Source organism: Brienomyrus brachyistius, chromosome 11, assembly GCF_023856365.1.
Source record: "Brienomyrus brachyistius isolate T26 chromosome 11, BBRACH_0.4, whole genome shotgun sequence".
Classification (NCBI taxonomy): Eukaryota; Metazoa; Chordata; class Actinopteri; order Osteoglossiformes; family Mormyridae; genus Brienomyrus; species Brienomyrus brachyistius.
The window spans coordinates 3,897,600-3,920,603 of NC_064543.1; the positions used below are offsets into that span (position 1 = coordinate 3,897,600).

The window sequence follows — 23,004 nt, forward strand, 5'->3', positions numbered from 1 at the left end:
TGCCCGCAGTCCCGTGCGAGAAACACGTCGCAGTTTGATTTAGGTCCTCCCCGGCGTTAGATGGCGCATTGTGTTTGGCCACAGTCTGTGTCCGTGTTCCGGCCCGCTCTTCGGCGCTTAGGCCGATCAGTTCCGGGCTGTTCCCGCAGCGGTCCGGTTCCCTGCGGTACGACGTGCGGACCGGCGGGGAGGTTTCCGAAAGAAAACGTTCGGCCCGAATCTCCGGCTCCGCATTCAGCACCGACCGACTCTCCCCCGCCCGACCCGGCCGCGCCGTCTGACACACCCCGCGGCGATTGACGCCACTGCAACCATTTTATTCATTTAATTCGCTCCTCCTTTATTTTCCTGGCACCGCAGCCATTGATCCCGGGTTCGACCGACTGGCACGGGACCTAGACACGGATCTCTGGCTTTCGGACCAGCGGCTGCTTGCCCACCGGTGTGGGGCGTTCAGACCCGCGGTATTTAAGGCTTTACACCGTACTCTTCTCCGCCCGTTTGACTGTTTTGGAGCCCAGACGGTCTAAGCCCAGGCTCCATCCCTCTCCATCCCCGCCGATCCTGGCGGCTCCGCTTCTTCTTCGGCTCCTGCTCACTTCGCTCGGCTCGGCGCGGCGCTCATCAGTCCTATTCCAGGATAAGCCTTTCGGCGGCGGCGACGGCCGCTGCTACTCCGGCGGCGCAGGTCCCCGGATCCCGGTGGAAATCCGGTGCTCGGTGCTTCGCCCCCGGGCTTTACAGACTTCTGCGGCGGTCCAGCTGACCTTAGACCGGGCCCCTGTGCTCGCCATGCCCGGCACCGTGGCCAGTAGCAAGTCCCGGGTGTACGCCGACGTCAATACTGTAAAGAACCGGGAGTACTGGGACTACGAAGCTCATGTGCCGAGCTGGAGGTGAGGAAGGGTGGGGGGGAGACGGACGGTCAGACCCGGCTCCAAAATGCCCCGTGTCGTCAGACCCCCTGCCGGTCGTCAGAAAGACATCGTGGGTTTCGTACAGCGACAGAACAGAGCCCAGTGTCCTCTTGCTGCATGTCCTACCTGCCTTACTGAGATATCACTATATTACAGCCCGTTAAAAAGGAGCACAAAAGTGAGGCTTTTACTAAATTGGACAATCATAGGCATTGAAGTAAGATAGCTATGCTGAATTTGTGCAAGTTAATTATAAATGCAATATTTCTTCCATTGCTGAGAAGTTAATGTGTCTTGAGGGTGTGTTAGCTCAGGTTTCATGCGGTCTTCCCTGACTCCCGAGTGGTTGGAAGGAGTAGGGCTGGAATTTAACCTCCCTCTCATTTCTTTGTAGCAACCAGGATGACTACCAGCTGGTCCGCAAACTCGGAAGAGGGAAGTACAGTGAGGTCTTCGAGGCTATCAACATCAATAGCAATGAGAAAGTGGTGGTGAAAATCTTGAAGGTATGCTGACAGGTGACGCTGTTTCCACCGTCTCATTGGCTGTTCCGTCGCACGAGGGTGATTTGCGTGACCGTTTCCTCTGATGTGGTTCCTGTAGCCAGTTAAGAAGAAGAAGATCAAGAGGGAGATCAAGATCCTGGAGAATCTAAGAGGAGGAACCAACATCATCCGGCTGGTGGACACCGTGAAGGACCCCGTGGTATGTCCTACAGCACCCCTGCCCCTCACCTTGTGGCTAGGTGAAGAGTCAAAAGGTTGCCTAACCAATCAGAAGCCCTGAATTTCACCTGCAGGGGTGGCTACACGTGTTCATGGCCTGGTTACCCCCATTTAGGCTGCAGACAACTAGAGTCAACAGAAGCACCGCTCACACCTGATACTGTGGTAGCACTAGGCCTTATTACACTCTCAGAAAAAGGGTAAAAATTTGTACCTTTGCTTGTCACTGGGGCTGTACCCTCAAGGATTTGCCAATTGTGCCCTTAACTCTCAGTTATTGTACGTTATAAGTTACAGAAATGGAATATTTCTGTACCACTGATGGTACATTAGTGCTGTTTGTTCCTCTGGGATGTTTCCCAGAGTCCACAAGCAAAGGTACACACATTATCCCTTTCTTCCGATAGTGTAACTGGCTGGGGCATCTTCTGATGACTGACCCAGAGCCTGAACCAATGGGTTTAACACTGACAAAAGAAGAGAGTTCCGTCAGTCTGGTTCTGCTGGTATCTGTGACTTATTCAGTGGCTTTGGTGGTAATATTGGGCTCTCGGTTTACCTTTTACGAAGAGCTGGAGCTTGATGTGCCAGAATATTAATTATCCAAGTCTTTGTTAGTGTGCTATTCTGTAAGGTGGCTGATTGTGGTGCATATGTCATTATATTAGTGTTTATATCAAAAGAAAAAAGACTCGGAGCAGTTTGTGTCTATGTTAATGATTAATCTAATTAATCTGTGCCCTGAGGATTGGAATTTAAAGTAAATGTTTTCTTTGCTCTGATCCCTACGCAGTCTCGCACCCCAGCGCTTGTGTTTGAGTGCATAAATAACACAGATTTTAAGGTAAGTTTCATTTTGCTATTTGTTTCTCTGCTATAACAGAAAGGCTGAAAACGTAACTAGCCAGAGAGCGAGATGGTGAGGCTTCCCAGCCTGTTAGGATCCGAGGGTGTGTGGTGTGGAGGTGGGAACTGAGTGTGTGTGATTTGATGCAGAAGTGGGATTGAGGGCGTGTTTTTAGTACAGAGGTATGGTCCCAGGGCAGGGGATTGGTGCAAAGGTAGGATCCGAGGGAGTGTGATTGGTGGCACTGATGATGTTCTGTGATCCTTCTGTTTAGGAGCTGTACCAGAAGTTGACAGACTATGATATTCGGTTTTACATGTATGAGCTCCTCAAGGTGAATGCAATGGCCTCCTGCGGTTCTCTCTCCTGTGAATGGTGGTCAGCTCTCAGTCCTTTTTGTCTCTGAATCCTTTCCCTTTGTTTCAATGTAGTCATCAACTGATTGGTCTCTCAGTTATCGCTGAATTGGGATCATCGTGATCTTTTAATGTACGAATCAAACCGGCCGGACCAGTGCCAAAGGTCCGTGTAGTTGCGTGCGTGTGTCATGCGCACTAATTCGTGTTCCTCTCAGGCTCTGGACTACTGCCATAGCATGGGTATCATGCACCGAGATGTCAAGCCTCACAACGTAATGATCGACCACCAGTCGCGCAAGGTAAGGGGGGGGGGGAGGCGCCATTTGGCTGGCCGGCTCACTTCACCCCTCTGTTATGAAGTATTGCTGCAGTGACTGCCACGTACCACTAGGTGGCAGTGGCACATCACCCCATCCTTTCCAGCATGTTGTCATGATTTTACAGTAACAATAGTGCTGAGTGTTTCCCTGTGTCTGTGGAGCAGCTGCGTCTGATAGACTGGGGCCTGGCTGAGTTCTACCACCCAGCACAGGAGTACAACGTCAGGGTGGCGTCGCGTTACTTCAAGGGTCCAGAGCTTTTGGTAGACTATCAGGTGAGTGTGTGGGCACGATACGGCCGGCGGCTGCTTGGCGGGGTCTGAATCTGAGCTCCGTGTCTGTTTCAGATGTACGACTACAGCCTGGACATGTGGAGTCTGGGCTGCATGCTGGCCAGCATGATTTTTCAGAAGGAACCCTTCTTCCACGGGCAGGACAACTGCGACCAGGCAGGTCCCGCCTCGTTAAGCAGCACCGCTTAATCGCCTCGAGCTCGTGCCGACCTGCGGCTGCCCACCTGCCCGTTTGTTCACCCGTATGCCTGTGTTCTGCTCCAAGCTGGTCCGAATCGCCAAGGTCCTGGGTACCGACGAGCTCTTCGGATACCTGCACAAGTACCACATCGAGCTAGACCAGCGCTTCAAGGACTTGTTGGGCCAGTGAGTCTCTGGGGGGGGTGGGGGGCTCTGCTGAGCTTGGGGGAATGCCGGCAGTTTTGGGGGGGCACACCCATTATTATTATTATTATTATTATTATTATTATTATTCTGCTATATGGATAACAAGGCAGCAGTAGATCAGCCTCCTTCGTGCATTAATATTAATCTTGCTGCAGAAGCCTTTTGTAGGCTTGTACATAAGGCAGTTGTAGGGAGGTCTATGGGGAAAGGCTTGGAGGATTGACAAGGCCAGAAGCCAGCCAGACATGGATGGAGAGGTTGGTGCTTTTGGGTGAACAGTGCTTCGGTGCGCCCCCTGCAGGCAGACACGGAAACGCTGGGAGCAGTTTGTACAGTCGGAGAACCAGCACCTGGTGAGCCCTGAAGCTCTGGACCTGCTGGACAAGCTGCTGCGCTATGACCATCAGCAGCGTCTGACGGCCACCGAGGCCATGCAGCACCCCTACTTCTGTGAGCTCCGCCCCCCCGTCTGCCGGGCGCCTGCCTGCCGCCTCCTCCTGTCCTCCTCTCTCTTCAGATCACATCATGGCTTAAGGTGTAAAGTTTGTTTGTGTTTAGACCCTGTGGTAAAAGATCAGTCCCTGTGTGGCTCTGATGGATCTTCAGCACCCAGTGGTTCCACGACGGCTCGATGAGAGCAGGTAACACACACACACGCATGCGCACACAGTTTGTGTGTTCATGTCTTTCTGGCAGCCTCCCACTGCCTCACGTGTCAGCCTAGTTAATGGGCTGTAACGTCAAACCAGCGGAACCTATAGTATGATCAACGGTATGCGAGGCAGGTAAACCTGAGGAGGTTCTGGCCTGGTTTGGACATCTCCGTAAGGTGCTGCTGTCGCGTTACGTGTCCATTTACACTCGTGCTGGTTAAAATGATTGGACTAGAATAGGAACCAATCATCTAGCGGAAGCTCTTAAACCTCCTTAACACCCATGTATGTGGTAGAGCCATGTTAATGATTCATGTGTGTGTCTGCCGGCTGTAATTTAATCACAGGGCTCCTAATCTCAGGTGCACGTGACTCTCTGTCGAGGTCTCTGCAGGCACCAAACTCCTCACTTTCTCTTCAGATCATGGATCATGACTGTCAAGGATTAGTCTTTGATATCAGTGATAAAGACGGATGTCCCATACACAACCTTAATGTATCTTATCTTGTTTCAGCATTCTTTTCCAGGAAAACTGTTACCTCAACACCCCTTTGTGGCGGAATCCTCTTCAAGTATTCAGAGACTGGAGCAGTACACTTTCAACCGTAACTATACACACAGACCCAAAAGGAGAGAGACAACCTCATTCTATGGTTGGCTTACCCCAGTCACATGCCTGGCTGCCAGACCAATGAGCTTGGAGATGTGCATTGCCAGCCCTGCCCCTTATTCCCAACCTACCCAAATTTAGCTCCAGAAGTGTTCGAATCCCGCGTCCTTGGTTTCCTGGACCTGCCTGTATAGACACGCATGGAGAATTGAGGATGTACTTGCTGGCTGTGGTGGACCTCTTTCTGCTATATCTGGAGTAATAATAGAAATAATGATATAAAGAAGAATAAATGATTTTTATTTAGATTTCTGTGTGAGCAGTGGTGATTCAAATTTTTTTTGGGTACACGCAAGTTTATTTTGTTTTTGTGTGTCTTGGGGCAATGCCAGTTTACAAGCAGGTGTGCGTGGATCACTCTGGGTCACTATGCTTAAGCTTTGTGTACATGAACTCGACGTATGTGCGCTTGTAAGACTTCCATGTCTTGCACATGTGTTTTGTAGTCCGGAAGGCCTTCTGGAAGGAAGCATTGCATTGTGGGGCTGAGCTGGACCAAGCAGAACCTCCTCTGGGTTCATATTAAGGGTAGAATCCATACGAGCCTGTAATGTTCTGCTGGCAGAGTCCCCTGTGGTGCTGTTTGATGTTCACTACGTATCTTACGGGTTCTGGTAGGATGATCTAAGTGCTGATGGTTGTCCCCATTGCTAAACTATCTGGGACTACCTAGTAAATGCATAGTGGTTCTTCTATTTATACATAAATGGCACAAAGGATAAATGTCTGCTTACCTGATTGGCTGGTCCCACAGTCAGTTACCGTGCTGTATGTGTGTGTGTGTGTGGTTCACTGATCAGAGTGACAGTTTCAGTCAGTAACACCTATATCTTTATTGCCACATTTAACACACTCAAAATATATGCTGATAGCAAAAGGAAATCTGGTAATAGCATCTAGCTGAACTCCTCCCACAGTGAAATGGGCTGCCAGTAGTTTCTCCACTAGCAGAACCAAACATTTACTTGTTACTACAATAGAATGAGATTTGAAAGTGTATCCAACCGTCATCTTGTACAGTTTTCCTTCAGCTTGGCTTGATCATGGAAATGCGTCCAGTTGTGTGGTTTCCAGGGTTGAGTTCTCTAAACCTCTGTCATGTGACTCATGGCAGTAGTGGGTGTGTCGGGGGGGGGGGGGGGCGGTTTGATCACTGGGTGACCTACAGATGAGCCGGGTGCTCCCTGTCACCTTCCAAAGCGCAGTCGATTCCGTTACCATAGAGACAGTCCTGAGGATCGTAGAGAAGCATTTGCCACCAGTGTCAGCCAATTGTGTTCATCCTGGAGCGTCAGTGCTCTGTTGCCCCAGGAGCCGATGAGTCAGAGTTGGGCAGGAAGGCGGCCTCATCCCTGAAACGTATTTACATATATTGACGTATGTGGATGCTTGTACGCTAACTCGATGTGGAACAGGAACTAACACAGGCCACGAAATACGTGCCCCTATCCTGCAGGTCTGCATGTCTTTTTGTCGGCTCTAAATTTGTTCAACTAAGGAAGATCGTCAGTCAGTCGATTCTCTTTATAGTGACAAACGAAAATAACACACAGGAACGAGGTCTGACCTCAGACTTAAAGTGGCATTTGAACACTAAAAGGGCAACTGAATTTGAAGATGCCAGGTCTGTATCACAGCTGTATCAGCGAGACAGTGTGCAATCTGCACCTTCACCAGTAGGAAAATCATCCGTAAAGTAATGTGGGAATATGTCTCACCTGACTGCGAGTGCGGATCCGGACTCCTGAGGGGGAACTTGCCGCATCGCACGTAGCAGCTGGCAAATCTGCTTTAAAGTCATCTTGGGGGCGTGGGTGACCAAGCGTGGGCGGCCCCCACTCCGGTGGCCGCATGAGCCAAAGGGGGAGGGAGCCTCCCCCCCAGGCCGACCCAGGAGGTGCATGGGACGCGGAGCACGTCTATCGTAGCAGGAAGCAGACTGTTGGGGAAGAGTGAGAGAAGGAGACGAGATACACATATCAGAAAACCAACCTGTTACATGTGTCTAACAGGAACCTGGAGGGCAGCGACACTCGAACCCCTGTCTAACAGGAACCTGGAGGGCAGCGACACTCGAATCCGTGTTTGACAGTGACCTGGATGGTACTGACACTCGAACCCATGTCTGACAGCTACCTGACTGACCTCTGTAGTGACATGGCATTCCTGTCCTTCTGGTTCAGTGTCTGCTCTAGTTGCCGAGAAAAGCTGTCTGTTTTTGCTGAGCAATTCACATGACCTCGAACGTAAACCAAACGACCGCAACAAGTCTGTGTGATGATGATCGAATGAATGTAGCATGAAGGCTACATCACAAAGCTAAAATATACCTCGGAAACCATGCATCAGTGTTGGGCAATTCAGGTCCTGAAGCTACAAATCCAGACCATGATTTTGTCTCTACAAACCAGGAAAGTACTCTGTGACTTTTCATACTCAGCCGGTTGGTAGAAACAAAACCTTGGTCTGGATTTGTAATTTCTGGACCCGAAATTCCCAATATGACATAGTTTCATTCTAGCATCTTCTATAACTGCTTATCCAATACAATACAATACAGTGTCATGGTGAGCTTGAAGCCCAAATACGATGCCAGCCTATCACAAGGCACAAACTCACACAAATATTCACACAAAGCAATTAGCCTGCTCCAATGTCCTTGGATTGCTGTAAGAAACCCACGCAAACACCAAGAAACCACTCGCGGGGGGGGGGGGGGGGGGGGCAGGAATTGCATTCGAGTCACCGTATCTCCCCCCACCTAGAGATAAAATTCACCATTCTCAACAATAGGAGCTAAATTATTACACAGATCATGCACCCTGTCTGGAGAAGTCGCCTGGATACACGCCTGAATCAGCACACACACAAAACACCTCACTACTTTACAAGGTTTTCCAACTCACGGGCACAACGGAGGCCATAGTATCCTGCTTTCCTTTATGTGTCCAGGTGGTTGGGTCCAAGTCTGTATCTGAATGAGGGAACCTATGCTGACTGAGGTTGGGAGGAGTGAGACTCCAGCCAATCAGAGCCAAGATGAGTGTGACCATCACAGGGTGGGCTGACCGTGCGTCTCTTCCCCTTCCAGGGTTTCCAGGGACCTCTGTGGTTGTCGGTTCAACACAGAAACTAGGAATTAATTATTCATAGGGCTTCTGTTCCTTCAAGAACATTTGGAGACAACAGAAGGATGGTAGAAGGAACTGTAAGGGAGGTGTATTGAGGGTCATCACTCCACACTCTGACAATGTTCTTGCTAAGTAATGTGTAATGGGCGATAAGTAATATGCAGAATGCTATTCGCTATCTGACTACGGGTGCACGGCCCTGGGACACTCATCTGCTTTGGCTATTGGTTTGCCGCTAAGGGTGAAATTACAGTAGCTCTGGTAACACACATGACCACAAAATAGTGCAGCAGATCCTTTAGGAAGTCATGAACTGTACACCTGAACTCCAGATAGATCCTAAGGGATTTGGGAACTTCAACCATCTCTCTTTTTGATAGTTTCCATGAAATTCCACCTGTTCCCACTGAACTCATAATCAGGGTTGGAGGAGGGGTTGCATGGGGGGGGGGTGGGGGGTGGGGGGTTGGGGAGGCAACAAGGGGGGTGGAGCCCCCATCAGTGCTGATAGGGGGAGGGGGTATCGTGCCAGAGGATTCATTGGTCAAATTTTAATCATTCAACAAGGGAGATGGTATGTTAGTCTTGTATCTTTGTACCATTTTCTTCTTGTTACTTTGTGCCACTTCGCTTTGCAGTGAACAACCAGTAGACTCCAGTGGTAAAAGAAAGTTGTTTAGCACAAAGGCAACTTTGTCTGAAAACTGTGACTAAAAATGCAAATAACAAACATGTTACTATCCTTTAAATGATCATATTGTATTATATCCCTAAGTGTAAGTTGTCTTCATGGGGCCCCTGGTATTTGAAGCCCCCGCTGGTTCCCTACTCTTGCCTTATGGTAAGTCTGCCCCTATACTAAGTTCTAGTGTGTGGCTGATACAAACTCTTACTGCTGCTTTATTTTAATGTAGACTCTTAGCCTGTATGTGACTTTGGATATGAGTCAATTAAATCAACTGATGTCAATATAAACCAGGATATTATAAAGAGAGTTGCGTGATTCAGAAGCTGGAAGTTGAATTAGCTTCGGTTGTGGCCTGAAACTCAGTCCTAACAACCAGTAACATGATATATACAGTATTTCATAGCAGCACTAACGCTGGTTTTTGACAGTGGATTTTTAGCTCACTACTACCACCTAGAGGCAGCTGTAAAAAGGACAGATATCAATGCAAACCCATCGGAACGGCAGCTGGTCCTTAAAATAAAGACATGAGGTCCTAACCAAGGGATCCCAGTACTTATGTGTTTTATGTACTTTAATCTAAGGTGAGTACTTATAGAGACACTTCTATGCTCTGTCTCTCCTGAATTATGACCATGACAGCAGATGTCTGTAGTTTGCTGGTGATTTTTATGACCTGGTGCACCATCCCAGTGAAGGAAGGAACCTAATGGTTCCTGAAGTCAGGTGACATATGGGCACGTTCAGTCAGACACGCAAACACACTCATCCATCCATCCATCCATTTTCCAAACCGCTTATCCTACTGGGTCGCGGGGGGTCCGGAGCCTATCCCGGAAGCAATGGGCACGAGGCAGGGAACAACCCAGGATGGGGGGCCAGCCCATCGCAGGGCACACTCACACACCAGTCACTCACGCATGCACTCCTATGGGCAATTTAGCAACTCCAATCAGCCTCAGCATGTTTTTGGACTGTGGGGGGAAACCGGAGTACCCGGAGGAAACCCCACGACGACATGGGGAGAACATGCAAACTCCACACACATGTGACCCAGGCGGAGACTCGAACCCAGGTCCCAGAGGTGTGAGGCAACAGTGCTAACCACTGCACCACCATGCCGCCCCGCAAACACACTCATCTACTTAGTAATACTCACACATATATGTACCCAGGCCACACATATATGTACCCATGTTCCTCCAGGCCAGTGCTCATGGGGGAACGACTGTGGAGGTTGTCCCTGGCCTGGGCTCAGCTGGGAAGGGTCTCCCCCTGAATCTGCTAGGGTATCTGATGCCCATAACTACCTCATGACCATGCACTTTCTGTAGAATGTCCTGTCACCCTGTGGGGAACCGGGGAAGTGTGAGCCATTTAGTTTGTTCTGTTAGTGCCCCGCCCACCCTGTGATTTTTCAGAATTTTTTGTGTACCCACCACACATCTCCTATCTCCTACCCTTCAGCTCCTGCCACTTGAGCTCCACCCTCCACCTGGTACTGCTGGAGTGATTGGGTTCACCTGTGTTTTTAGGGGACTTTGCAGCTACATGCAGTATCTGGAATAGAAGGTTTGACGTTACCATGGAGAGTACCGTGGTTAGTGTGCCTCAGTGTTGCTATGGAGAGTACCGCGGTTAGTGTGCCTCAGTGTTGCCATGGAGAGTACCGCGGTTAGTGTGCCTCAGTGTTGCCATGGAGAGTACCGTGGTTAGTGTGCCTCAGTGTTGCTATGGAGAGTACCGTGGTTAGTGTGCCTCAGTGTTGCTATGGAGAGTACCGCGGTTAGTGTGCCTCAGTGTTGCCATGGAGAGTACCGCGGTTAGTGTGCCTCAGTGTTGCCATGTAGAGTACCGTGGTTAGTGTGCCTCAGTGTTGCTATGGAGAGTACCGCGGTTAGTGTGCCTCAGTGTTGCCATGGACAGTACCGCGGTTAGTGTGCCTCAGTGTTGCCATGGACAGTACCGCGGTTAGTGTGCCTCAGTGTTGCCATGGAGAGTACCGTGGTTAGTGTGCCTCAGTGTTGCTATGGAGAGTACCGCGGTTAGTGTGCCTCAGTGTTGCCATGGAGAGTACCGCGGTTAGTGTGCCTCAGTGTTGCCATGGAGAGTACCGTGGTTAGTGTGCCTCAGTGTTGCTATGGAGAGTACCGTGGTTAGTGTGCCTCAGTGTTGCTATGGAGAGTACCGCGGTTAGTGTGCCTCAGTGTTGCCATGGAGAGTACCGCGGTTAGTGTGCCTCAGTGTTGCCATGTAGAGTACCGTGGTTAGTGTGCCTCAGTGTTGCTATGGAGAGTACCGCGGTTAGTGTGCCTCAGTGTTGCCATGGACAGTACCGCGGTTAGTGTGCCTCAGTGTTGCCATGGAGAGTACCGCGGTTAGTGTGCCTCAGTGTTGCCATGGAGTTATCGTTTTGTGTTTTCTCACATGAAATGTGTTGTTAATTATCTTCACAATCAAAAATCATTCATCTCTTCCGTGTGGTAAGATCCACTCAAACTCCCCAACTGAGGGGGGGGGGGGGGGACTTTGGTTTGTCATGTAAATGCTGGAATTTAAACTCTTTTTTTATTTCAATGAATTGGCAAATTTCTCAGTCAATGTGTTTGTGTGACTCATATATATATATAGTCTGTGTACATGTTCCGTCATGGGGTCATCAGTGTTACCACAGTCTGACCTGGGGTCAGATCCCTGGTCCTCAGTTACTCTTGAAAGGGTTAATATCACGGCTACTGATATCCGATCTACTGCTGACGGACAGTGTGCCCTAGCAAAGCATCATATTTGCATATTTCATCACTGAAGGTGTACCAAAGTGTGCTGCTACACTGAGGTATAGAGGTATATTTATGGACATCTTGGATCAGGGAAGCAGTGAGGAAGGGCAGCTGCACAGCTGCGCCTCGTCAAACAATGCAGCTGTTGGCAGCAGGATTTTGCGCTTGTCTGGTTGCTCACCTGCCGTTCCGTTGATTAAAGCTGACTTTCCTTCAGGGATGCAGTTATGATACATTGACGTTCTCTCACTCTACTCCATCCATAATATGGACATTAACATTTCATTTCCAGAGTAATTCATTACTCAGCATATATTTTAATTACAATCACCTGTAAACATCAGCATAAGAGACAAACATCCCAAATCACAGGAACAAACATCTTATCTGTAAACGTGTCAAAGACGGGTCAACACACTGTTCAGCGTTGAGCTCTGGCCACAGACCTCTCCAGCTTGTCCGCGACGTGCCTGGATGACCACACACATCCCAGGCCTACTCCTCTGCAGGCACTCCTGGGGGTGGTGCACATCACACGCCACAGCCTGTGGTCTCTCTCTGTCAGAGTGACCGCAGGATAAGGAGAGAGGGAGGGAGCGCCAGGCCGACTGCTCGGGTACCAGGGCACCCGCAAGAGTCCTTGGGGGCTTCACTGATGAAGTGACATTGGGTGTATCAGGTTTTAAGGAGAGATGTCCATGAAGGGAGTAGGAACAGTCTGAAGAATGAAAGAGAACAGATCAATGTGTGAATTTCCATAAAGAGAAATCTCACGCTTATGGTCTGTGACCTCCTGTCCAAGGTGAGTCCTGTGCTGGTCCTGACCCCCACCACAGCCCCGTTCCAACACTACTTACACTAGCTCCTGGGCATTCAATCAAATGACGGTCTAGCTACACTTACTGTACCAGTCAAAAGTTTGGACACACCTGCCCATTGAAAGATTTATTTGATCTATTCTCTACATTTTAGAATAATTATAAAGACATCAAAAATATTAAACCGTTTTAGTGATCCCACCATTGGGCCCTTGAGAAGGGCCCTTAATCCCAATTGCTGGCTGACTCTACTGCCTCCTGTACTCCAGTTCCATATATGCTGGGCAATCACTGGGCTGCTTTTCCTTCACTCTCTGGTCAAACTTCTCCAAAAGCATTTCTACTAGCCTTAGGTCATATGATGCAACACGCTATTGCAACTTGGCGTGTCCAAACTTTTGACTGGCACCGTATGCCTGGTCGGCTCCTTGACAGCATGTATGTTTGAAATGCTCTATTTGTTTCACTTATACATGGCTTTGGACAAAAGCGTGTGTGTCAAATGCAAATGCAGATGTAAGATGGGTGGATGATCTATGTGTCCCTGTGACTGTGTGTACACACATACACATATATAACATCTTCAGGGGAGAAGATACACAGGACATGGGGGCTTCTTGGGATTTCATTTGCCCCCCTTGTGGTATTAAAAGGTAGCCAAACCCAACAGCACGTTTTGGACATGAACTTAAACCGGGCTACTGAATCCCACAAAGAAGGATATCCCAGTTAGTTGGATAGCTTAAGCCAAATGTGACAACTGTCCAATAGGAAGAGAGGTAAGTGACATCCCTATTGGACAATCCTTATGTTTGGCTTAATCTATCTGGATAAGAAATCCTGCTTTGTGGAATTCCTCCCCTCCCGTCTCTCTCTCTCTCTCTCTCTCTCTCTCACACACACACACACACACATACACACACACGCACACACAATTCATTTTTGTTATACAGCTATTTATTGGTTTATTGATTAAAAATACTTCTCTGAAAGTCATACCTTGCCACATACAGGGCTTACAGAAAGTCTTAAGGTGCTTGCTTAATTCAGTAAAACAATTGCAAATTTATTTATTTATTACAAAACAAAATCATTACTTTATTTGTTTACAAATGGCATATTTCACAATATAAACAACCAGTAGTTATAAGTAAAACATTCATTTCAAATAGTAATAAACCGAAACCCAAATTACAGCCCTAAAAGAGCTGTTCTGAGTTAAAGTTCACTGACAAGCAGCCTCGTCGGGTGCTTTTTAATTAGTAACACCTTTGCAATAACATAAAACGCCAAACATATGTGTTTAGTATCCCTTTGGGAGCCATTGACTACAATTGCAATTAATAGCAAAATGGCAGGAAGAGAACTGAATGAGTCAGTAAAAAAACTACTTAAAAAATGTCTGTGCAGAAACTATGCACAGTTATATTAAACATTGCTTGTCAATGGACTTTTGTTATAAAACCAAAAAAAAAAAACTGCAACATTTTTAAAGAATTAAGCAAGTGTTCCAACCTCCTGTGAGCACTCTATAAATATGTATCAGTGCTGTGGACACGTCTCCCTGCTTTTTGAGTCTGAGTCAAGTATGGAGACACCAGTTTTCAGAAATAGATCACAAATATCCATGTTCATAAGTGCTAATCCAGTACAGAGTTGTGGCAACAGTAGACGCTTTCCCAGGAAACCACTCATCCTGGCATGTCCTTCAGGGGGAACCACCCGCTAACTGCATGTCACTGGTTTCAAGAGAAAACATGAGAACTCCACACACAGGACATGGGTGAGACTCAAACCCCCAACCCCCCCCCCCCCCCCCCCCCCCCGGTGTACGGCAATGGTATTACCCAGTGAGTCACCATGCTGCACCATAGCTACACTACTGGGTTTAAAATATCATGTTTATTATGCATGAATAATAACAAAAGGTTGGACACACCAATCAATAAAAAGGTTTATTTATACTATTCTCTACATTTTAGAATAATTATAAAGACATCAAAACTATAAAATAATATATATAGAATTAGAAAAAAAAAGAAGTATTAAACGAAAAGGAATAATATGCTGGTGGTCGGGGCAGTTCTGCGTGTTGGGACTCAGAAGGCTGCTGGTTCAAATCCCGTGGCTGCCAGAGTGATCCCACCACTGGGCCCTTGAGAGTGGCCCTTAACCCCAGTCACTCCAGGGACTGGCTGACCCTACTGTCCCCTCTACACCAGATCCATAATGTGGCCTCCTGGGCTGCTTTTCCAGCTGCCCTGAAGGAGATCCCACATATATGCTGAGCTCTCATTGGCCGCTTTTCCTTCACTCTCTGATCAAACTCCTCCAAAAACATCTCTACTGTGTTTTGGTCAGGTGGCCAAGTCATGTGATGCGAGACTCTATCACTCTCCTTTGCAGGCAGCTTGATTTATCCAACCTTTTGACTGGCACTGTATGCATGTGTGTATCAGTATATCACAGCAGTGTTTTTGCACGTTTGGGTCTTACCAGCACCAGTCCAGGCGGCTCAGTCTGCAGGGTGCTCGGGACAGGAGCGGCTGATCTCAAACCAGGAGTCGATGCAGCTACAGAGAGATATCAGGCTGTCAGACTGACCCGCTGCCAGACATGGTACCTCATTCCTTTACTGGGTTTAAATCTCAAAAACAAGACGCTAAGTTCTGCAGCATCAAAAAGAAGCTCAGGGCCACGTTTAACTCCAGTCACAGTTTCCCAACTATCCAGGGCACTTTTAAAGAATGTACTTTCTTTTTCACCATGATTCAAGTTTCACTTCACATTGGTCAGAGAATTTTCAGTAACATAAGAACCTAAGAACATAAGAAATTTACAAACGAGAGGAGGCCGTTCGGCCCATCAAGCTCATTTGGGGAGAACTTAACTATTAGCTCAGTAACACTTTACTTGAGGGGCCAAATATACTTAGTAGTAACTTAGTAGTGACTACTGAAGTACAAATCATGAACAAATATTGTAGCTACTTCAGATAAAGGATGAATCGTTCATTAATGATGAGCTAACGTGAGATTAGTATTTCGCTTGTGTTATTCATTACTTGTTCCTTCAATTGTTCCTTAGTAATTCCTTCAGTAGTTCACAAAGATTTACAGAATTAACCAATTTAGTAAATATAGTAACTGCTTGGAATAAAAGATGCATCACTATTAATTAATAATGAACAAACATGAGATCAGAATTTCACGTTATTGATTATTTGTCCCTTCAGTAGGTCCTTCGGTTGTTCACAAAGGTTTACAGAATTAACAGATATAGTACCAAATATAGTAACTGCTTGAGATCACAATTCATTAATGATTAAGAAACATGAGATAAGCATGTGATGAAGACTTAGTTTGTGGTTAATTAATGCATAAGTAATAGCATAATACAACATTATTCATGCCAGATTTTCTTTGTGGTTTGAGTACTTTGATGCTCTAGTCATGAGCAGTAATGCAGTCCTACTGAAGTAGCTGCAAGTTGCGCTGAGTTATGACACGACATATCTTGATTGCACACATGCTCAGGTGGGGTGTTTCTCCTACCTTTTGTGGTAAATACAGAGGCACGGCAGTCTAGCAATGGAGTCTCCTTGCTGTAGCTCCTCCAGACAGATGACACACTCTCCCGAGTCCTTCACCAACACGTCATCTACGTAACACCAAGCACAGCGGTTCGTGAGGGAAGCTGGACTCCAGCATCACAACCTCCATAGTCTAGCAGAACCATCTGTGGACCTTTAGTGATCAGTTAGTTCATTTGCATAATTTCGTGTAGGTAAAATTAGCCCAATAAGTAACTCATTCCCACAGCAATTCTTTCAGTGGTAGAGAGAAAGGGGCGGGGTTTTGGCACACCGTTATAGGAGAGGCGGGGCTTGCTCAGGCACATGATGAAGTGTACTTCCATCTCAGTAGATGCCACGGACTTGGAGCAGATTGGACACTTAAAACCTGCAGAGCGAAAGCAGGGAGTCACGTCACCAGTGCAAGAAAGAGCATCCACTGCACTGCTGTACCCAGTGAGGACAGATTTCTGCTGCGGATGTGTGGAGTGAGACATGAGGGAATGTGTATCGGTTCCGGCCATCCGTCTTTTAGCGATAGCTGAAACTCGAGTGTGGCAGACAGCTCGGTCAGCCACGCATGTCAGAGTGTGACTGTACATGACAGTTTTTAGAAGCAAAATGTGATTTATTGGGACTTCACAAATAAATTAATATTTGAATGTCACCATTTGCATTTAAATCAGCAAGTATGACTGGTTCATTTTTACCGCTCAGCAACGTTATGCAGCAATGAAGTAAAGTCATCTGAGTACCTGAATCTACTGAATGGTCAGGTTATCCCAACAATGGATTTTTTCCTTTCCTAACGGCACGGGCATATTCCAGGACAATAACGCCAAGATTCATCGGGCTCGAACTGTGGCTCAAACTGAACAAGGACTCATATTCACCCATCAACTGGCCACCACAGAGTGTTGACCTTAACATCATTGAAAGGCATTACAGAATGGTTCAACTCACTTATCATCGATACAAGATCTTGATGGGAAATGAATGCAAATCTGGATGAAAAAAAAGATGTTGAGATGTTGCACAAGCACGTGGAAACAGTGAATGGTGTGGGGGCATCTGACAAAAATAAAGGGCACGTGGGTAGGGAGGTTCAGGTGAGACGGTGACAGGGAAGTTGGCGTTCCTGAAGCAAAGGGAACTCTGTCCAAAATAAAACCTAAAGTCTAATCGAGGCAACCGAATGAGTGACTGAACTGGTGTCCACACCAGAGCTCAGGTAACGAGCGACATCACCTGTGATCGTCTTCACTGTGAGGGACACCAAGGTGTCATTGTGTAGGACTGTGCAGCGCTGAAGATCCTGGAATCCACCGCTAATGTGGTCAGAGTGGTCCCCGAAGCGTTTCTCGTCTATCTGTCACCATTGACCTGAATCGGGGGGGGCGGGGGGGGTCTGTGAACTCCCACAAACGTGGATTGAATTCCATCATCAGGGTGCATCACACATCCCTGAGCATGTGTGATGTGACTCAGTAGAGGGGGAATCGACACAAGGACGTACAACAGGATTAAATGGAAAATAATACAGAGAATATCATAAAAATGATGGTGACGGAGTAACTCGCTTAGGTGAGGATACACAGCGGTTTGAGCAGAACACAGACACATGCAGAGGCCTTGATCTGCATCACAAAGTGAGTGTGGGAGAGAGGAGGATGGGGGGGGGGGGGGGAGGCACAGGTACAGAGCAAACTCAGAGGCCGCGTCCCACCCCTGGAGTGTGACCCAGTTTCCTATGCTCTGTTTTCAGTGTCTCCCACTGGGAGAGACAGACAGAGGGAGTGAGAGAGGAGAGGTATGCAGAATAATGGAGGGAGAGGCAAGGAGTGGAGAATCGTTTCACCGCTGTGAAGATGCATGACTGCACCTGACGGCCATTCGTATCTGCAGTGCACACTGTCCCTCGAAACAGTCCAAACGTCCCCTACTCACTCCAAATGTCTCCTACATTACCTAGGACACTCAGAATTATAAAGAGGAGTTTAGCAGCTAATTTCATTATTAGTTTGTGTGGCTGGCTGGACAAGATGTTCTGCAGAAAATTAAAATCCTAGACCTGTATGTATGCTAATCTGAAAATCTCGGTAAATCTCTCAGTTGCGTTACAATCTGCTTCAGTACATCGCCAATCCTGAAATGATGAATGCAGCATGTGAGTCTCACCCACGTTAAGATACTCGTGGCTGAGTAGGATCCAGTCAATGGCTATCCTATACCAGTTAATCCGCTACCTACAGTAAACAATAAACATTAGCGCCATCTAGTGTGTGGTGGTAATGTGTCAGACATACGGCACCATGGATGTCAGGGTTCGAGAGTGTGGGTCAGCCAGTGTTAGTGTGTGTGCTTGTGACTGTGTCTGTCAAAGAGAGTGTGGGTGTCTGATAGAATATGTGCATCCTGTGTAAAATGCACTTGCTGTGTGATATGATTACATTTCTACTTTTTGCCCTGCTTTGCCCTACACCACTAAATTAGGCCACCTCAGGCAATCATCTAACCTGCTTCCTAGCAGAGGAACACGCCTGCATCCCCAGTGACCCGCATCACCTGTGCTGCATTCTCCGTTAGCTTTCCTTCTCTCGCACAAGGTATATGTGCACATACAAATAGTGAAATACTCTGTTTTTACGCCCATGTACCATGAAGCCCCCCTCCCCCCCATCTTTACCAGCAGGTGGTTACCAACCTGCACTTTTAACCAAACGCTGCTGTTGTACCTCTAAGGTTAAGTCGAGCGATTCACCTCACCTACTTTTAACATACATGCATGTGTACAATTACGCCTTTAGAACAAGTAACGCGCAAATAATAATATTAAAAGCGTCCTTTACACAACGAATATTAAATAAAGATGATGATGATGATGGCACTGATGAAGATGAAGATCACCTTCATTGGGACACCCCTGGTTTACAAAGAGCCTCCTATACGCCGTGAATAGCCGCCGTGATCCCGGCTCTGACTCCCACTCACCGTTATGGGCGCTCAGCCACCGGGGCGCCCGGTGCAGAGGCAGGGGGGCGGACAGCGTCCCCCGGGCCCCCAAGCACAGCATGCTTCCCGTGCGACGTCCACCACCCGAACCCCGATAGCCGTTACTGTGAGTCCCCGGTCCCCCATCCACATCCGCGGCTCCACCAAAAGGTACGGTCCCACCGTGATCGGCACCTATCCCGGCCACGGAGCTGGCCGAGCGACTGCGCTGTCCCATGGAGCCGCCCGGTCGATGGTGCCCGAAGCGGGCCGTGGGCGACACCACGTTATCGTCCGTGGAGACAGCGGGAAACGCGCCCCGGGGTCGCCCTGTCGTGCTCTGCTTGCCTCCCATCCAAAGCAGACGCGGTGCGGGCTGCTGAAAGCGGGGGACTCAGCTCCCGGTCCGTGTCAGCCGGACACAAGTGGCTGTAAACGAGCTGTCAAGTCCGACCGAACCAGTGTCTAAAAGACGTAAGAAAGAATTTCCACCAGCGAGTCATGAGCAAAGAAAACCGCGGGGAGAGCAGAATTCCCTCTTCCAGATGGGGCACACGCAACGATTCTTGCGGCGCCTCACGTATAAGGCTACGTTTTCCTTAAAAAAAGGAGAGAAAATGAAAAAAGGAGGTCCGCCCCGCCAGCTCACCGCTGCAGTGACAAGCGCCTACAGCCCATCTAGACAGAGACGGAGAGAGACGCTGTGATCTGGGCAGAGGAAGACAGACGTGGTCCAGCGCTGCACATCGGCGGAGCATCATGCGCCCGAAACGTCTCATCTGCTCCCGTGTGGCGCACCTTCCTCCGCGGTACCATGCAGACATTAAAAACGACGTTACAGGAGGAGCAGGCTGGCTACCACGTGGAGATGATAGGATGCTCCTAACGTGTCATCCCAAGTTTTAGGGGGAAAATGTATTAAACGGCACGTTTTGTTAAAAAAAAAAAAAAAAAAAAAACTAGCCGAGTCATCACTTAATCATAGTTATTATTCATATGATGTTGTGATTCGTCTTCCAGTCACTTATCCAGTGCAGGGTTGCAAGGCGATGGAGCCTCAGGAAGCGCAGGGCAGAAAGGCGGGGGACACCTTGGAGGCGTGCCAACCCATATGCACACACGCTCTGTACAACAGGTGGAGAACATGCAAACCAATTAAACTCCACAAACACAATAGGGGTGGGACTCAATAGGGGTGGGGGGGGCAGCCCTGGGGGTGTGAGGTGACAGCGTTTCCCACGGAGCCACCGTGGTGTCCTAATTAAAAGCTGTCATAATCAATTCTATTTTTAATACCTAAAATCTACATACATATAATGAGGAAACATCGTCTGTTTATATGCAAAAGCTTTAAATACGTCAAAGCTAAATGCTGACAGACACCTGTAACCCTGACCTCATACTTTGTGCTTGTCGCCATCTAGGAACGTTGCTAGAGATTTATGAAAAAGGGGGGTAAGCATTTACTACGAGGGTCTAGATTTTCATGAAAATGAATGAGCCCCCCTAAAACAGCTCTAGCGACCCCCCCGACACCATCAATGTAACCGCTTATCTTATTTAGGTTACTAAAGTTTCGGATTCACGTGGATGGGGGTCAGGGCCCATCCCACATGGCACAAGGCTGTGGTACATGCCAGTCCATCACAATGCACATATATCCATACATGCAATCATACTCTGTAGGCAGTTGATAGTCACTGATTCTTCTGAATATGTTTATGATGAAGGAGGAAGCCAGAGTAGACAAAGGAAACCTGCATGACACGGGGAGGACCTGCAAACTCAACACACACACACGGTGTGGGTGGGATTAAAACCTACATCCTGGTGGTGTGAAGCAACGGGGCTACCCTCTGAGACACTGCAACTAAACATTGTCATGACAAATGGAAACTCTCTTAGATATAATATTTTACCTGTTTTGTTTGACTAGACAGCATGAAAAGGAAATCAATGACAAAATTGATGTAAGGAATTTGCACTGTTTTAATGAAAGGGGCAAAAGAAGTAACTGAATGCTCACCTGCTTCCTGCAACGTTTCACACTGCCTCCCTCAAACCAGGCAACGACATGGCTGTACTTTCTCCATGTGACACTAGGTTTTATCCACTTGCATGTCATGTCACCTGCTCCTACTGTCCCAGGGGTGTGTTTAGTAGGTCAGTGTAGAGGATCTGTGGAGGACATCTTAAGAATCTCAGGAGAACGACACATGAGCAGGGGTCGATTCTCTCAGTTCTCTTAGTTAACCACCAGGGGGAGCCTCCTCTGAAGGAACCCTCCATGTAAGGTCGGTTGCTGGGCAGATTGGGTGTAAGGAGGCGTCTGGTATTAATTCATCACAGCAGAAGGGCTAAGGTTACATCCCCTTCAATTACAATGTACAATGACAATAAAGTTAATCTATTCTGTTCTATTTTACTATATTTTTCTTTGATATTTCTATATTGTTCTAGAAATATTTCATGCATAATCCGCAGTTCTTCTGTAATTCACAAAACAAAGTTGCTAAATTTTCGTGCAAATTCAAAACGGTGCATACTGTTTAGACATTGCAGTTTAGAATGTAAACTAAGAAAGACCAAAAACTTATATTTGAGGTAAATGTTTAGTGCAAAGATTAAGTCACTTGTCAGTGCCTCTCATGTGTGTCAGTCCATAAATTCGCACTGTACGCTGAAGCGCAGTCAGACAATGTGAAAACGACAGCTGGCGTGTCGAACCCAGGCCTGGAAAGGAAGGTTACTTGGCTGCAGTTTCAGTTGCAATGGCAGTTTCCTGGTGTTCTGTGAAAATCTGTCCTTGCTGTCCTATATGGGATGTTCTGCGAATCCCAAAGGAAGTTTCCTTCTGGTATTACAGTGATGGAACATGGTAGAATGAATAGGAAGTATGCATGTTCAGTGCAAAGCTTTACTCCAGTCTGTATTGTTTGCAGTTGGTTTCTGTGATGAACTCGTGCTTCTTCCCTTAGACTGACATGTTAATTAAATCCGTCCGTCCATCCATCCATCCATCCATCCATCCATCCATCCATCAAAGCTTATTCAGTACAGGGTCATGACCTATCCCAAGCAGCACATGACACAAACAGAACAACATGCTGGATGGGATGCCAGTCCACCTCTAGGCTATTGATAACATTTAATTTTGTTTTTCTTTTCTCATCAATGACACCATTCTCCCATAAATCCGGGCTAAAGCATTAGTTAAGGATTTTGTGATGTCGTACCTGCTTTTCTCAAACAGCCGCCCCGTATTCTCAAACAATTAACACAATTAAATCTTATCTTGAAATGCAGACAGTACTGTGAGGAATTTGTGGGGCACGGCGTGATGTTTGTTTAAAAGCGCAAACAGGGTTTGTTGTCATTCAGCACAGACCAGAGTAATCTATCTTCCGAGGTATTGGCCGTGCAATAAGCCTGTCCTTTACAGATGACAGATTCAGGTGGAACTCGGAGTCCTCAGCACCTCCCACAGCTTACCAGTGCTGTGTGGCTGTCAGCTTCACACGGATCGCTGGACCTGTGAGTGTGTGTGATGCAGTTTCAGGAGGATGTTGGGTAGCGTGCATCTCGCTCCAAAGCAGATTCAGTCAGCATGCTCCCTACTGCTGTGTTACATCTTTCTCCTCCTCGTTCTTTCTTTCTCTCTACATCCATCCTTCCTCCTCCTCTCCTTCCACCTCTTTTGCATGTCTTTCTCCTCTCTCATTCTCTTCTTTCTCCTCTCCTCTCTCCCTCAGGCTGGTGTATGATGTCTCTCCCCCCCCCCCCCCCCCCAACTCCACTGAATGTGCCATGCTGACTCATCTGGGCCAGTACGTGGTTTCATTGTGTTACT

The 23,004-nt window shown here is 47.7% G+C and overlaps 2 protein-coding genes across 3 annotated transcripts; one reads left to right on the forward strand and one right to left on the reverse strand.

Moving 5' to 3' along the window:
- Positions 1-400: 400 nt before the first annotated feature.
- Positions 401-5,420, forward strand: LOC125751383 (casein kinase II subunit alpha'-like). The gene is made up of 12 exons (XM_049030096.1): positions 401-896; positions 1,312-1,423; positions 1,521-1,622; positions 2,436-2,486; positions 2,764-2,823; positions 3,064-3,147; positions 3,333-3,443; positions 3,516-3,617; positions 3,727-3,827; positions 4,150-4,298; positions 4,407-4,489; positions 5,017-5,420. The coding sequence occupies exons 1-11, from the start codon at positions 793-795 to the stop codon at positions 4,481-4,483; spliced, it is 1,053 nt and encodes a 350-aa protein (XP_048886053.1). The 5' UTR covers positions 401-792; the 3' UTR covers positions 4,484-4,489; positions 5,017-5,420.
- A 6,664-nt stretch (positions 5,421-12,084) lies between these two features.
- On the reverse strand, positions 12,085-20,054 carry LOC125751869 (E3 ubiquitin-protein ligase znrf1-like). Of its 2 annotated transcripts, none has more exons than XM_049031259.1 (5): positions 19,155-20,054; positions 16,456-16,551; positions 16,144-16,249; positions 15,086-15,162; positions 12,085-12,489 (listed from the first exon to the last, which is right to left on the reverse strand). In XM_049031259.1, the coding sequence occupies exons 1-4, from the start codon at positions 19,507-19,509 to the stop codon at positions 15,105-15,107; spliced, it is 615 nt and encodes a 204-aa protein (XP_048887216.1). In that variant the 5' UTR covers positions 19,510-20,054; the 3' UTR covers positions 12,085-12,489; positions 15,086-15,104. The 2 variants fall into 2 exon arrangements, with proteins under 2 accessions (XP_048887216.1, XP_048887217.1); XM_049031260.1 differs by lacking the exon at positions 12,085-12,489 and adding an exon at positions 13,806-14,328.
- Between the last annotated feature and the right edge of the window lie 2,950 nt (positions 20,055-23,004).